This window comes from Neurospora tetrasperma (genome assembly GCF_000213175.1).
Source record: "Neurospora tetrasperma FGSC 2508 unplaced genomic scaffold NEUTE1scaffold_1, whole genome shotgun sequence".
Classification (NCBI taxonomy): Eukaryota; Fungi; Ascomycota; class Sordariomycetes; order Sordariales; family Sordariaceae; genus Neurospora; species Neurospora tetrasperma.
The window spans coordinates 5,964,286-5,976,630 of record NW_009799099.1 but is presented as its reverse complement, the minus strand read 5'-3'; the positions used below and the strand labels follow the sequence as shown (position 1 = coordinate 5,976,630).

General features: G+C 51.5%; 3 protein-coding genes across 3 annotated transcripts; 2 read left to right on the top strand and 1 right to left on the bottom strand.

Annotated features, from left to right (window-relative positions):
• Positions 1–945: 945 nt before the first annotated feature.
• NEUTE1DRAFT_108102 (uncharacterized protein) lies at positions 946–2,349 on the top strand (the record flags this gene model as incomplete). Its single annotated transcript, XM_009850361.1, has 1 exon — positions 946–2,349. The coding sequence occupies one exon, from the start codon at positions 946–948 to the stop codon at positions 2,347–2,349; it is 1,404 nt and encodes a 467-aa protein (XP_009848663.1).
• A 2,648-nt stretch (positions 2,350–4,997) lies between these two features.
• NEUTE1DRAFT_98738 (uncharacterized protein) lies at positions 4,998–6,485 on the top strand (the record flags this gene model as incomplete). The annotated part of the gene is made up of 5 exons (XM_009850360.1): positions 4,998–5,046; positions 5,102–5,763; positions 5,821–5,893; positions 5,953–6,184; positions 6,401–6,485. The coding sequence occupies 5 exons, from the start codon at positions 4,998–5,000 to the stop codon at positions 6,483–6,485; spliced, it is 1,101 nt and encodes a 366-aa protein (XP_009848662.1).
• A 1,451-nt stretch (positions 6,486–7,936) lies between these two features.
• NEUTE1DRAFT_135580 (uncharacterized protein) lies at positions 7,937–8,476 on the bottom strand (the record flags this gene model as incomplete). The annotated part of the gene is made up of 1 exon (XM_009850359.1): positions 7,937–8,476. The coding sequence occupies one exon, from the start codon at positions 8,474–8,476 to the stop codon at positions 7,937–7,939; it is 540 nt and encodes a 179-aa protein (XP_009848661.1).
• Positions 8,477–12,345: the final 3,869 nt, after the last annotated feature.

Genomic DNA, 12,345 nt, shown 5'->3' with positions numbered 1-12,345 from the left:
TACAACGATCACGATGGACTTCACACCAAGCTCAAAATTCCCAGTCAGACTCTCACAGACAAGTAGGAAGAGCAGCTGGAGAGGGCTGCCGGGCTGCTTCATTACAAGATGGTCAAAGACCAGTGCGAGGCCAAGTCATGCTACATCTCCCGACGTAGGTGGTATAAAGTATGGTCATTGTCAAAGGGGGCTTTGATGGCTTGGATCTTTGGGCAGCTGTTTTCTGGTTCTTGTATTCAAAGGTTTACCTCTGCATATCATTGCTGGACGCTTTTCGTTACCGCCCCTTTTCTTGTTTTATATGTGTCTTCCTACTTGGACCGGTGGAACTGGTCATAGCTTTCCGTTTCCGCTCCTTCCTGTCAGGACTATTATACACGGCTCGAAGGCTTCGAGTGTACGTCATTCAGCTATGAACGAGGCCGGAGGAGAGAGGTGGGTGATTCGACGGCAGCCTGCTCTCAAAGATGAGACGAGGGCAGATTGTCCCGCCCTGCGGACGTGACTCGGACTGGACACTCGCGTCCGCAATCGCAATCATCCCATCTCGTCTCAACGAAAAGGCTTCTACAGGCAGTGAATTAGTCGTTACGCACAATACGTGTGTCATTTGGTTGAAATTCCCTTTCGTTGACGGCAGAGCTTGGTATCTTTGAGGAAGTATTTCTGGGGCCCTTTTGCTCACCTGCTTCCCTTCCTCCCCCGCCTTTTTTTCTTTGCGTTTGCAACCACAAAAAAGTCATCACGACAAGAAGCTTCTCTTTTTCAAGGTCCATTCACTCTTCCACTGAAGCTTTACTTGATTCGCGAGCGATCTCTTTCTTCGAGCGGCAAGTAAAACGTTTTCCTACCTTGTCTTTGGCCGCCTTGTTTTTCTCGTGGGAGAACCTTGCGAAAAGAAGAACTACCTCACCTTCACTTCAACCAAGAAGGCAAGCAACAACAATGGAGGACAACAGCGACACCTCCCTCCCCATCTCCAAGCTCGTCGTGGCTCGCGCCACAGCTTCAACCATGGGTTCTGGCATCGACCAGCCCAAAAACCTCATCACTCCTCGCGCCGCGCTCACCACCTCCTCAGCAACCTCCCACAAGGCGCGCACCATCGTCACCTCCACCAGCGTCTTCGTCACCATCGAGACAGAGACCATCACTTTCCACCAGGACGGCTCCGTCACTCACTCTTCTTCGCCGGTGCCGACCACCCTCGTCACCACCACCACCACCACCACCACCACCAACACCGCTGCCTCTCCTACGCCCGAGGAGACCACTGGCTCCGCGGCTTCCAACGGCGGCACGCAAGGCCCAAAGTCAGGGGTCATTGCCGGCGCACTGGGCGGCACAATCTTTGGTCTCTTGCTGATTGCCATTCTGGCCTTCTGTCTCTTCCGCCGCCGCCGCCTTGAACGGCAGGCACAATTCTACTCCGCGCCGACCCGCTTCCCCGCCCACCGGGGCACCAATTTTGTCCGTGGCAGCGACGGACGGGTTAACCGTCCCGAGAACATACCGCTCGCGTCTCTCGGGAAGTCCAAGCAAACCAGGGGCGAACAGGACGAGACGGCAGACGGCACGGGTGGGGACGAAAGGGCTCCTGGTCAGATGCGCATCGAAGTCGTGCCGGCAGCTGAGGGGGATAGGGGCCCGAGGTTGAGGACTGTTCGTGCTTCTCCTGCGTCTGCGCCTGCTCCTGCCCCGCATCAAGGGCGAGTGTTGGTGCCCGCGCCCATGAGTCCCTTGTCTTCGCCCGTGCCAGCTTCATACCCGCTCCTCGCTCCGCCGGCCCCTACTCGCCCTCTTCGCAACGTCAGCTCGTCTGTCTACTCCAAGCCGTCGCAGGAGGATGTGGCGTCCAAGTTCTCCGAGGATTCGCATGAGGCTGTCAACAACGGCAACAGCAGCGGCAACACCGTCTGGCCTGCTCCCCTTTTTGCTTCAGCTTCTGCTCAAGCTGCCCCTGCCGCCGCCGCCGGCGCTCCCGGCCCCTCGTCATCAACTACGACTCCCCACCCGGAGTTCCAGGACAGAGGCGGTCCAAGCCAGAAGCCCGCCTATGTCGAACCGCCCTCTCAGAGCCGCTGGTCGCCTAGCACCCCTACCTCGGACGGGAGTGATGAGGGCTTGACTGCTAGGCTTGGCCAGCAAGTTGCCCAAGTTGGCGAGAAGCTGGCTGACAAATGGAAGGAGACGAAGGAGAAGGGTTGGAAGGGTTTGATGCTTGGTGGCAGCGCCGCAGGCTCGAAGGAGGAGAAGAGGCCAAGCAAGGAGGAGAAGGGTAAGGGCAAGGCCGAGAGGGCAGAGATTGTGGTTGATCCGGTTAAAAGGGGGGCTCCGGGCTGGATTTGAAGGCTGACATTGATCAGTTTTCCCAAGAAGCCCTCACTCAGCTGTACGACCTACGGCTGGGTGTTGGCTTCTTGGGGTAACTCGGTGGAATTGAGGGAACAACAAAGGAAGAAACTTATCCAAGCGTTGATTTGTTTTATGCATGGCATGACGCATTGCGTTGGTTGAAGATACCCTTGGACTTTAGAGCGTTGCATGGAAAGGGGCTATTGCTTCCATTCGGTCTTGTTTTTGCGTGTAACGATATATGAGATAGGTACCTGCTAGACTGGCTTGGACTTCGATGTCAACGTCACTATTCGCGTCAATAATTGAAGAAACTTCCGGTCATGATACCTTACTTGTTTCGTTCATTCTTCTCGGACCAGCCCATTCCTCGGTTCGCTTTTCTGGCTGCTATACCTCCACCGTTTCATTTCTCTGTCTCCAGCCAGGAGATGTCTCAGTCTTGTCTTCACAGTCAGTTGGCTGCCTGATTCAATTCCCTTTTAGAATTTAGGCATAGAATAGGTTGGTTCTTGAGGAAGGGGCTTTGCTTTTGCATCATTCATCACATTGTGTGAGCGGAAATCATCCCAGGGAAGTGCTTTCAGGGAATCCAAGCATCACTTGCTGTCCTCTCAAAATGTCCACGGCCACCCAAATTTACCACAGGCACGGGAGTTCAATTAAAGGAGACCGTTTGGGTTACTTGACACTTGCCAGTGACGCCGATAGCTGAAGCAAAAGATGGATCACCAACTTTGGTGGTATTCCGAGGAAGAGTTGGCCTGCCAAAGGCACTCTTCGGTGTCCATCCAGACGTGTGCAAAGAGTCTGCACGCAGCATGCAGATTCAAATGCAACTTCCTCGATGTACATCTGCGACGGACTGGACCATGAACTGCGCTGCAGCAGTGTCCCTCGGCACCTCCCCGCGATGACATGATCAAAAGCAGGACAGCGAAGCCGGAGGACTGGAGGGGAATGTCATGAACAGGTGAGAAGAGGTCAAGGGACTGGTTCATGAAGACGAGTGGTTGTTGGTCAACAACCAGTACATCACAGCTTGAAAAGAACAACATGATGTACAAGAATCCAAAGGCCAAAAAAAAAAAAAAAAAAAAAAAAAAAGAGATTTGCGCAGTCCGGGAGCCCGAAGCCGGGTTGCTCGTTGATCACAGAGGGACGAATGTATTAGCCGCTATACCAACCGCACCTTCTTGTCTTTTGATAGAGTCTCCGAGGGACCAGCTTATGAAGGGTCAGTGATGGTAAGTCTGGAAAGCGCGGGTGGACAGCAGCAGGGAAAGCAGGGCAGATTTGGTACCTGCACGTTGTTGCTGCCTGTTCCGGTTCCGGTGTTGGTGGGGTAGGCTTCCTGTCGCGGAGAAGGAAGGCAGGAAGGAGGAAGGCAGAAACGCAGGGTACGGCCCTTGGCAGTTGGCAACTGGCAACTTGTATTGTGAAGGAACAGTGGTACCTCTTCCCTCCAAACAAACTCAATCTGTGAGAGAGGACCGCGCTCCATTTCCGGTAGCCCATTATATTGGTCAGAGGTACTCGGAAAAGGTGAGGCTGCTACAACGATCCAGGGGTGCACGCAGTTGTCATCGAACTTGGCTGGAGGATTAAATGTTCATCGATTGAAGCTTGTGTTTTGGACTTTTGTCATTTTACTTTCTTTGCTGTCTTTTTTTTTCTTTCCAGGTGGGTTTAAGTGTGTTGCCAGCCAATGCAAAATGCAAGTGATCATTGTGCCGGCTGGCTGCACACATGCAGTGCATGCAGACTGCACCTGCTCCTTTGTCGGTTCACACCTGTTCCAGAGTTCCAGTCCCTAGAGGTATCATTGCAAGCCACTGAAACTTCTTGCGACTTCATTCACCACTCACCCATTCTTCATTCTTCGTCAAGGACAGAACTATCGACAGTTCCCCCTTCACTCCGTTATAGCGCTATCGCAGTTTCCATGACAACACACAACCTTCTTCCCGTCCTCGGACTAGTTTCACCACAGGCAGGACTTCACATCACAGACACGTCAAACGTCTTCTCATCCGCTACATGCAAATCGCTTTCATTGAACATTTTTCTCATCGTTGCTATTCTGAACTGGAGGATTGACTGGCGCTGATTCAACTATCTCGACGTCTCCTGGAATGGTACAACCCGGACTTTTACCATTGATTAATATGCGGCTCATCACCAACCAATCGGCAAACTTGCCCGCAATTTTTCCACGCGAGCCTACAAGACAGATCATGGAGACGGGTGACGACGCACGGCACAGAAATGGCGACTGCCGAATGCTCGGAGCCATGCTGCCGAACAGGCTATCATACCCGATATTGGGGGTCGTATCCATCCCGGCAAAGTGGTTGGCCACCAGCATCGACGACACTCGATCACATATTCTTGATATATGGCAAGGATGGAATCACAACGGAAAATGATTGCAAAAAAATTTGAGGGTCTCTCAAATGAAGCACTCGACTCGTCCCGTCTTGGCGGCTTCTGGGTTGTCTTTTGTTTCCTGAATTGATCATACACAAGAGGACCGCATGTCCACCCTTTGATGTTTTCCAGATTCTTCTGCTGCCTCTCTTCTGGTTGCAAGGTCTCTCTGTAGGTTTCGTTGATTGCAGCATCCTGAGGACTCAAACACCATGCGTCTATCGAATCTTCTCGCCGTGGCTGCGGCCCTTCTGGGTGCCGGTAGGTTGATTTCCCTTCGTGTGCCCGCCATGACGAGAGCTAACCCTAGTAACAGATGTCCATGCCGAAGTCGCAAAGCTCCCCCTCCCCAAGAGCTGTAGCGGAGTCCCAAACATGCGCTACCAATACACCATCAACCCCGCCTGGACCGTCATGAAGATCGCCGGCAGCTTGAAGCAAGTACGAACCATCATATGGGACACCGAGGGCAACATGCTCGTCCAGCAAAACACCAGGGGCGTTTCCGTGCACACCTTTGGCGCCGACGGCTGCATCAACAGCACAAACATGCTCATCTCCGGTGGTGGTCTCAACCACGGCTTGGACTTGACTCCCGATGGCAAGACCCTCTACGCATCCTCGGAGACGACTCTCTACAGCTGGGCGTACGATCCCCTCACACGCAAGGTCAGCAACCAAAAGACCGTTGTCAAGGATATGTCGACGGGTGTGCACTCGTCTCGTACCGTCAAAGTTGTTCCCGGTCAGCCGAACCTGGTCCTGTTGCAAGTCGGCAGCAATTCCAACCTCGACATGGCTGCGCAGCAACCGTCGACTGGCCGTGCTTGCATCAAGGTCTTTGACGTCAACAAGGTTCCCTCGGGTGGGTACAACTATAACACGCAGGGCGAGATGTTTGGGTTTGGCTTGAGGAACGAGATTGGCTTTGTCCCTGACCCCAATGGTGTTTTCTGGGGTGTTGAGAATAGTGGTGATGTTAGCAGCCTCTTGGTTTCCCATTCTATCAACTTCTTCTAACCCACCATGAATCAGGACTTCACTCGCACCGAGAACGGTCAGCGCAGGGACATCCACACCAACAACCCAGCCGAGAAGCTCAACAACCGTAAGCCACCCTCCCCCCCTTATTCCTACCTAACCACGACTAACCCCCTTCCCAACCAGTCGGCGACCCCCGCACCGTCCGCAACGCCTGGTACGGCTACCCAACCTGCTTTTCTGTCTGGGACCCCTCCTCCTTTACCAACAGTCTCAAAACCGGGCAACACTTCGTCATCGCCCCGAACACCTCCTACAACGACGCCACCTGCAACGGCAAGGCCATTGCCCCCCGACTGACCTTCCAAGCTCACTCCGCTCCAATTTGGAATACCTTTGACGACGAGGCCAAGAACATGTACATCACCTTCCACGGATCGTGGAACCGTCAACCCCCCACGGGCTTCAAGGTCGTGCAGGTGCCCTTTACGAGGTTGGCAGATGGGAGTTATGATCCGGTTGCTCCGGCAGATTCGAGGACGGGGTATATGGACATTTTTTCGGCAACGAATCCGGGGAGTTGTACGGCGAACGGGTTGACTATGAGTAACTGCTTCAGGCTGACGGCTGCTAGCTGGGATCCGGCGGGACGGGGACTGTTTGTGGGAAGTGATAATAGTGCTGAGGGGGAGATTTATATCTTGAGTCCAAAGTCGTAAGTTGGGGAACTGTGATTGAACAGGATACAAGCCTTTGGGGATTTGATATCTATGGCGCAAGGTACAGCATGGTACGTCAGGTGAATTGCTTTTCTTCATTTTGTCAACCTTTGAGACCTGAAAACTACCCGCATTCACTCCGTGTACACCAACCAGCCTCTGACTACCTCTTACCTACACGTGCACTAACTCCTATAGTGGGCTTTACACGTTTGTGCTCTTGCGGGAGGAAATAGTGCAAAAAGGTTTTCAAGGTAGAGGTATGCATGTTCTACCTACCTCTAAATACCATATGGGAGTCTGATTGTGCGTGTCCTCTTGAACGTAACCGCTCCGCATATAGGTGTGTTTGCGTTGCATATGGTTTGTGAACTTCCCGTCGTCACATATGCTGGGGCATCACAAGAGAAGGGACCATCATCTAGAGCAGTGGCTCATGGGTATAAGAGGAGAAACAACATCACGACTTCGTAGCGTAGCTTTATTAGCGGGTAGTTTCCCGGTGTGAGGTCGCTGGCGGTGGAGAGATTCTAGCACAAGTGCTGCGATCGACATGCTCTGATGCTCATCTCCAGATGCACCATTATCAACAAGGGAAGGTAACAAACCCAACCCTTTTATACCATTCCATCCCCCTTAACAACATTCCCACAGTTTTGTACGAGTGATAGAGATATTTTATGTGCCCATGTCACTCGTTAACAGTGTTATGTTCCGCATATCCATAAATAGCTCCACGTCGTGATTGATTCACGGATTGAGATCGTTGCGGCTCTTGTGTGTCCCTGGCGCGGCTCCTGTCACCCTGTGTAGCAACCCTCCTGTCCGTTTCCGCCTGTACCCGTCTGTACAGCCACACACAATGTAGGTATGTGCAGGCTTCCTCGGTAATGGGTATGCAGTGCAGGTCGGACATCTCATTTTAGGAGCGACGAGAGCCGGGACGCGGGAAAAGGACCGAGCATATTGGAGGCGGGAAGTCGCAAAATGGCGAGGTGTGGATTGATGGTATGGGTGGATATTTGAGGCAAGTTGCGTCAGTTGTGAAGAAGAGACTGGAGGAGAAGTGAAGTGATTCTTGTCCTGGAAAATGGGTTCCTTGCCCCGTGATTCCCGCTTTTGTCCCAAATAACAGCGCGAGCTTTCAAGTTGAAGAAAGAACGATCGGGTGCGTGGGGGAAGAGCGGAGGTATTCGAACCGAACAGCTTGTGCAGTTACTCGTGCTTGACGCATCAACTCCGACACTTTTCGATCATGCCAAATCATGGAAACAAGTCCTTTTCCCCCAGCTTTCACCTTGCGTGGAAATTGCAAAACAAAAACACTTTTTCATTCGTCTCTCAACATCCCTATGGTAGACCCCATATCATCACATCCCAAGAATCCTTCCTTGCATTGATCCAAAATTCCAAAACACCAGTAGCTCCCTCCCTTCCTATCACCTCCCATTTTACGGATCGGGATCATCTACCATGCCAAAAATCTTTCTATAATCGGACCAAGGTAGGAAATCCTTGATATCCTCGAAAAACTCCCTCAGGTTCTTTTCCTGAATCTCCTCCGCCAGATCAGGTGTCTCGTCGTTACTCGTAGCCTTAGAGGCTTGCTTCCCTTCCTGCTCCCTCTCCTTCACTGGTTCCGGCAGCGGTAAAGTCGGTTTTTCTCCGGACTTTCTCCACGAGCTACTATGAAGCCTGTCATAGTCGCGCCCTTTTGTGAGTTTTTCGTAGGACTCCTCCTCGATAGCCCAGACGTCCTCCGGGTCTTCGGACTTATACGGCTCAAGGATTTCGTAGCAAACGGGATATGAAGTTTGGCTGTTGACATAAGAGTATGCTTTGTCCATGAGTCGTTTATCTTTGAGCTTGAGGAGGTTTCCGGTATCCGGATGCTTGGGTGTTGGATCGATGGGCCAGTATGGCTCCCTGTTGCGGCGATGGGAGGGCAAGGGGAACTTGGCTAGAATGTTTCGGTTGTTGAAGGATGTCATCTGCATGCCAGGGGCGAGTACCTTGCGATTAGCACCAGATTAAGATGGACCAACGTTCTGGAAGCACCAAAGGATAACTCCAGGGAGTGTAGATGTAGGGGTGATCAAAGCTAAAAAGTAAATACCTTACCAGAAAAACACTAACTCTGCCTTTCTCGTCCATACCCCTGGTCACAATGAGGACCGGGTGACCAAAGGCATCGCTGTCGAGACCAGACGGGATTTTCTCAGGGGATTCTTCGAGAATTTTCTCCCTTTTGGGCAGCCACCTAATCTGTGCAGCAAGGTTGGTGAGGCTGCAACCGAGCATTCTGGAGGTATTTGGCCTTTTGATGAAATGTTCCTCTTGAGGGGCGCTTTCATATGAAACTTTGTCCTAGACTGTCTGCGGCCAGTGCCAACAGCTTAACCTACAGCCCGTGGACTAAATGTTTTTAGTAAAAGATTGTTAACAAGGAGGTAGTCCAACATCTTATACAGCTCTCATGCCGTCTTGACTCTGGAGCCGCACGGCCCAGTAGTACCAAAGGGTTTCGGATGATTCGATCCATCGTACCTTAATGTTTGTCCATCACAGAACGAAAGGTTTCGTTGTCCATGTTCCCTACCAGCTCTGCGTCAACGAGCGAACCACACATGTTGTGGTCCCGCCTGTTGTGGAACATAGCGTCTCTTCAGCCTCTCTCTGTCTACACTCGGCATAGCCACAGACTGTATATGTCACAATGTGTAGGTCCGGCTGGGGAAAATGGGAGATGAAATGGGATATTCGGGGGTCGGGACTTGTCAGCCTTGTAACATAACCGGCATCCATGCGTTCCTGGAAAATGAAGAGGAACTACTTCGAGTTGAAGTCTGTCTGGTATATCGTGAATTTTCGTAGTACGCTGCTTGGAATAGGGCGTTTTGCAATAAGGGTAGCCACCGGATGGACGGAAGGAAGGAGGTTAGAACAAGGTTGATGCCAAGACAGGGCGTCGCCGCCAAGACTTCAGGCTGTGGGCGACATGGAACCCTCCAGAGCGCTAACCGGGGGTGGAGTGGGGCCATTCGCTTACACGGCTGACGGGCATGCGACGCCACGATCGCGGGTATCTGGTCCTAGAGTTCTACTATAGCTCGTGAAAAGGGAAGGCTGCCTGCCACTGACCCAGATAGGCGTAAGGCCAGTAGTAGGGATATACATACGGGTATAGAGTTGGATATCCGTACTGGTAGAGGTATACTTGTGCTTGTGGGTACCAGCAGCCGTCCAGAAGGTATGGTTCTTCCCCCAAAGGCCGAGATCTAGAAGGGCAAAGTGAGGGGTGGTTAGCAGCGTCTATATGGTTCGTGGTAATTGCAGTTGAAAGAAAAGAGGTACTCACCGGATGGAATTTCACGTAGATTCTTTCGGAACTGAGCTTATCCTGCCGAGTCTAAGGGCGTGTTCATTCCGGCAGTAGTCTCTATATACCTACACGAGCAAGATTTCTGGACTGCAAAGGTAGGGTGTTAGTGCTTTTCGCGGGCGGTCTCCACGGAAAATCCTACTCGCACTACCCAAATCATAGCGCACAGACCGAAAACCCCCTTTTCGCCCGCAAAAGAATTGTTAGCACTATCTGAATTTCGCGCTTTTTCTATTAGTACATTCCCGTACAGCCGTTTTTCGCGCTTTCGTGGACTTTTCGTGTAAATACTCCTAAGGGGGGGTCCCGGGGGGCGCAGCCCCCTGGCATTAACTTCTAAAGTATACGAATTATTGAGAAAGAAACGGCCAGCCTAAAATCCAAATATATAGAGGTACTGGCGGGCTACATCCCAGAATCCAGCTCTGTACGTAACAATTTAGAATCCAGCTCTACACGCAACAACCCAGAATCCAGCCTTGCACCCATACGGAAGGGCGCGGCGTGCCGCCCCGAACACTAGTACAGTAATGGAAGCATTTTTTTGGTGGTAGAAAAGCTTTAAGTTAGGGTTAGAAGAGATTCCCTTACTGCACTACTGCCAGAACGAACACGGCCTTAAGAATAACCACCGGGTGGCAGAATCCCTCGCGAGCCTACGAGAAGAACTGGCGCCCCTGCATTATTTGCCTTAATGCGGGCCGGCGCTACCTCACGGCGCCTAGTCGCGCCGCCTGCTCCCGCTATTACAATGACGGCAAGCGGTGCGACCGGGCGTCCCCCCTCACCCTGCGTGCAGTCGCCCTTAAGGAGTCGGTGACTGACGAGAAGGAGAAGTCCCTGGCTCGAGAACAAATGAACCGATGCATGGCAATTCAGCGCAACGCTGCTGAACTGCATAAGCACGGTTTCTGCGACCGGTATGTCACTCCTGCCTCTTTTTCCTTTCTCCAGCCTGGGCGAGAAGTGTAATAGCATGTAACTGTGATGTTCGGTCCGCAGACAGGCAGGTATTATCATACTTGAGGCGTTCAAGGATTACGTTCTTATCAGGAAGCGATGCAATTTCGCCCCTTTGGGGCTTCCAAGTCTCCGGCCTATTCAGGCAAGGACAAGTGTCAGCAAGTAAAACTCCATAAGGTACACCTACGACTACCTACCTGTTGTTGATAAGCTAGGTAAAAAAAAAATAAAAAAAATGGAAGGAGCATCGGGGCACTGACGCATCACACTCTGGTTCCTCCCTCATCTTGGCTGAAATAGAATTGGCCATGGTACTTGGTTCTTTTATGCAGAGTACCTACCCAATACCTGGCATTCTCACTAATCGTTGCGAGCTGCCACAAAACAGCAGTAGTGTCATTGAATGAACAAGTTCGGACCTTCTCGATCAAGTAGGTAGAGGTAGTCACTTCCTCGTTATTTATCTCGGGATTAAACTCTGTCCTAGGTTCGTCTAGGGTACGGCCACGCTATAGGAAAGTTTCAAATGGAAAATGGTCATAGTCTGAATTGGAATTGTTGTTACTCATTGTGAGGGATCGCTATACGTCTACGTGTAATAATATCGCTATTGTTTTAATGTGGAATGTAGTATGTTGGGTTGGGTTGCAGGATGCGACGTGGTAGTTGTAGGATATAGAAGCGAGAGTATGGGGTAGTAGGGTGTAAAATTGCAAACGGAGGTAGAGGTGGGAGGGGTACGGCTAGCGGGGCTGACAGCTGGAAAGTGGAGAAAAATAGAGTCTGGCCTTCATACTGCCGTATTCTTTCCCTCTCTGCGAATGCTGATCGAGGATATGATCAGATTGAATTCGGTTGTGAGGTTTAATCCGGTATTCGTATCGTTCCAAATCGGATGAATGATATCAGAGGGGCAGGATTTGTGAAGCGGATGATCAAAACACCAAAAGATACTCAGCAGCATGTCGAGAGTAGGATAAGTTTCACAAAGCCGGGTGGGTAACTGGAGCTATTCAGGATGGGCCTAAGATGGGCCAGGGAGGCACATGTTCGAACCCCGAGGGTCGGTATTCGCAATAATCAAAGATTGGTCAAACTCTATCACATAGAGGTATTCATGTTCCCAATCGATGCAGTGAAATGTACGGCCGCCTTGCTCTACAGTTTGTGTTCTTGATATGCCACTGGATCTCCTGCCGTTGTGGCCTCTATCTTGACGACACCCAACTTTTCCATATTGCTTGCTAGTACCTCTACTGCAAAGTTTCTGTCGCCAGCCTCATCAGAAACATTGTCACGATACCACTGCCGTGGATAGCAGAAGTTGGGCGTCTCATAACCCAGCAAAAGCAAGGAAACTTCTCGATCAGGTCTGGAGTTACTATAACCGCGTGAGCTGCGCTTGCTGCAAGTTCCTGCTGTTGAATCATGGACAGCACCTCTAATTACTTGAATCAGCTCCGGGCGTGTGCAACACGTAAACCATGGTAATAAACAAGAAAGCACCGGACATTA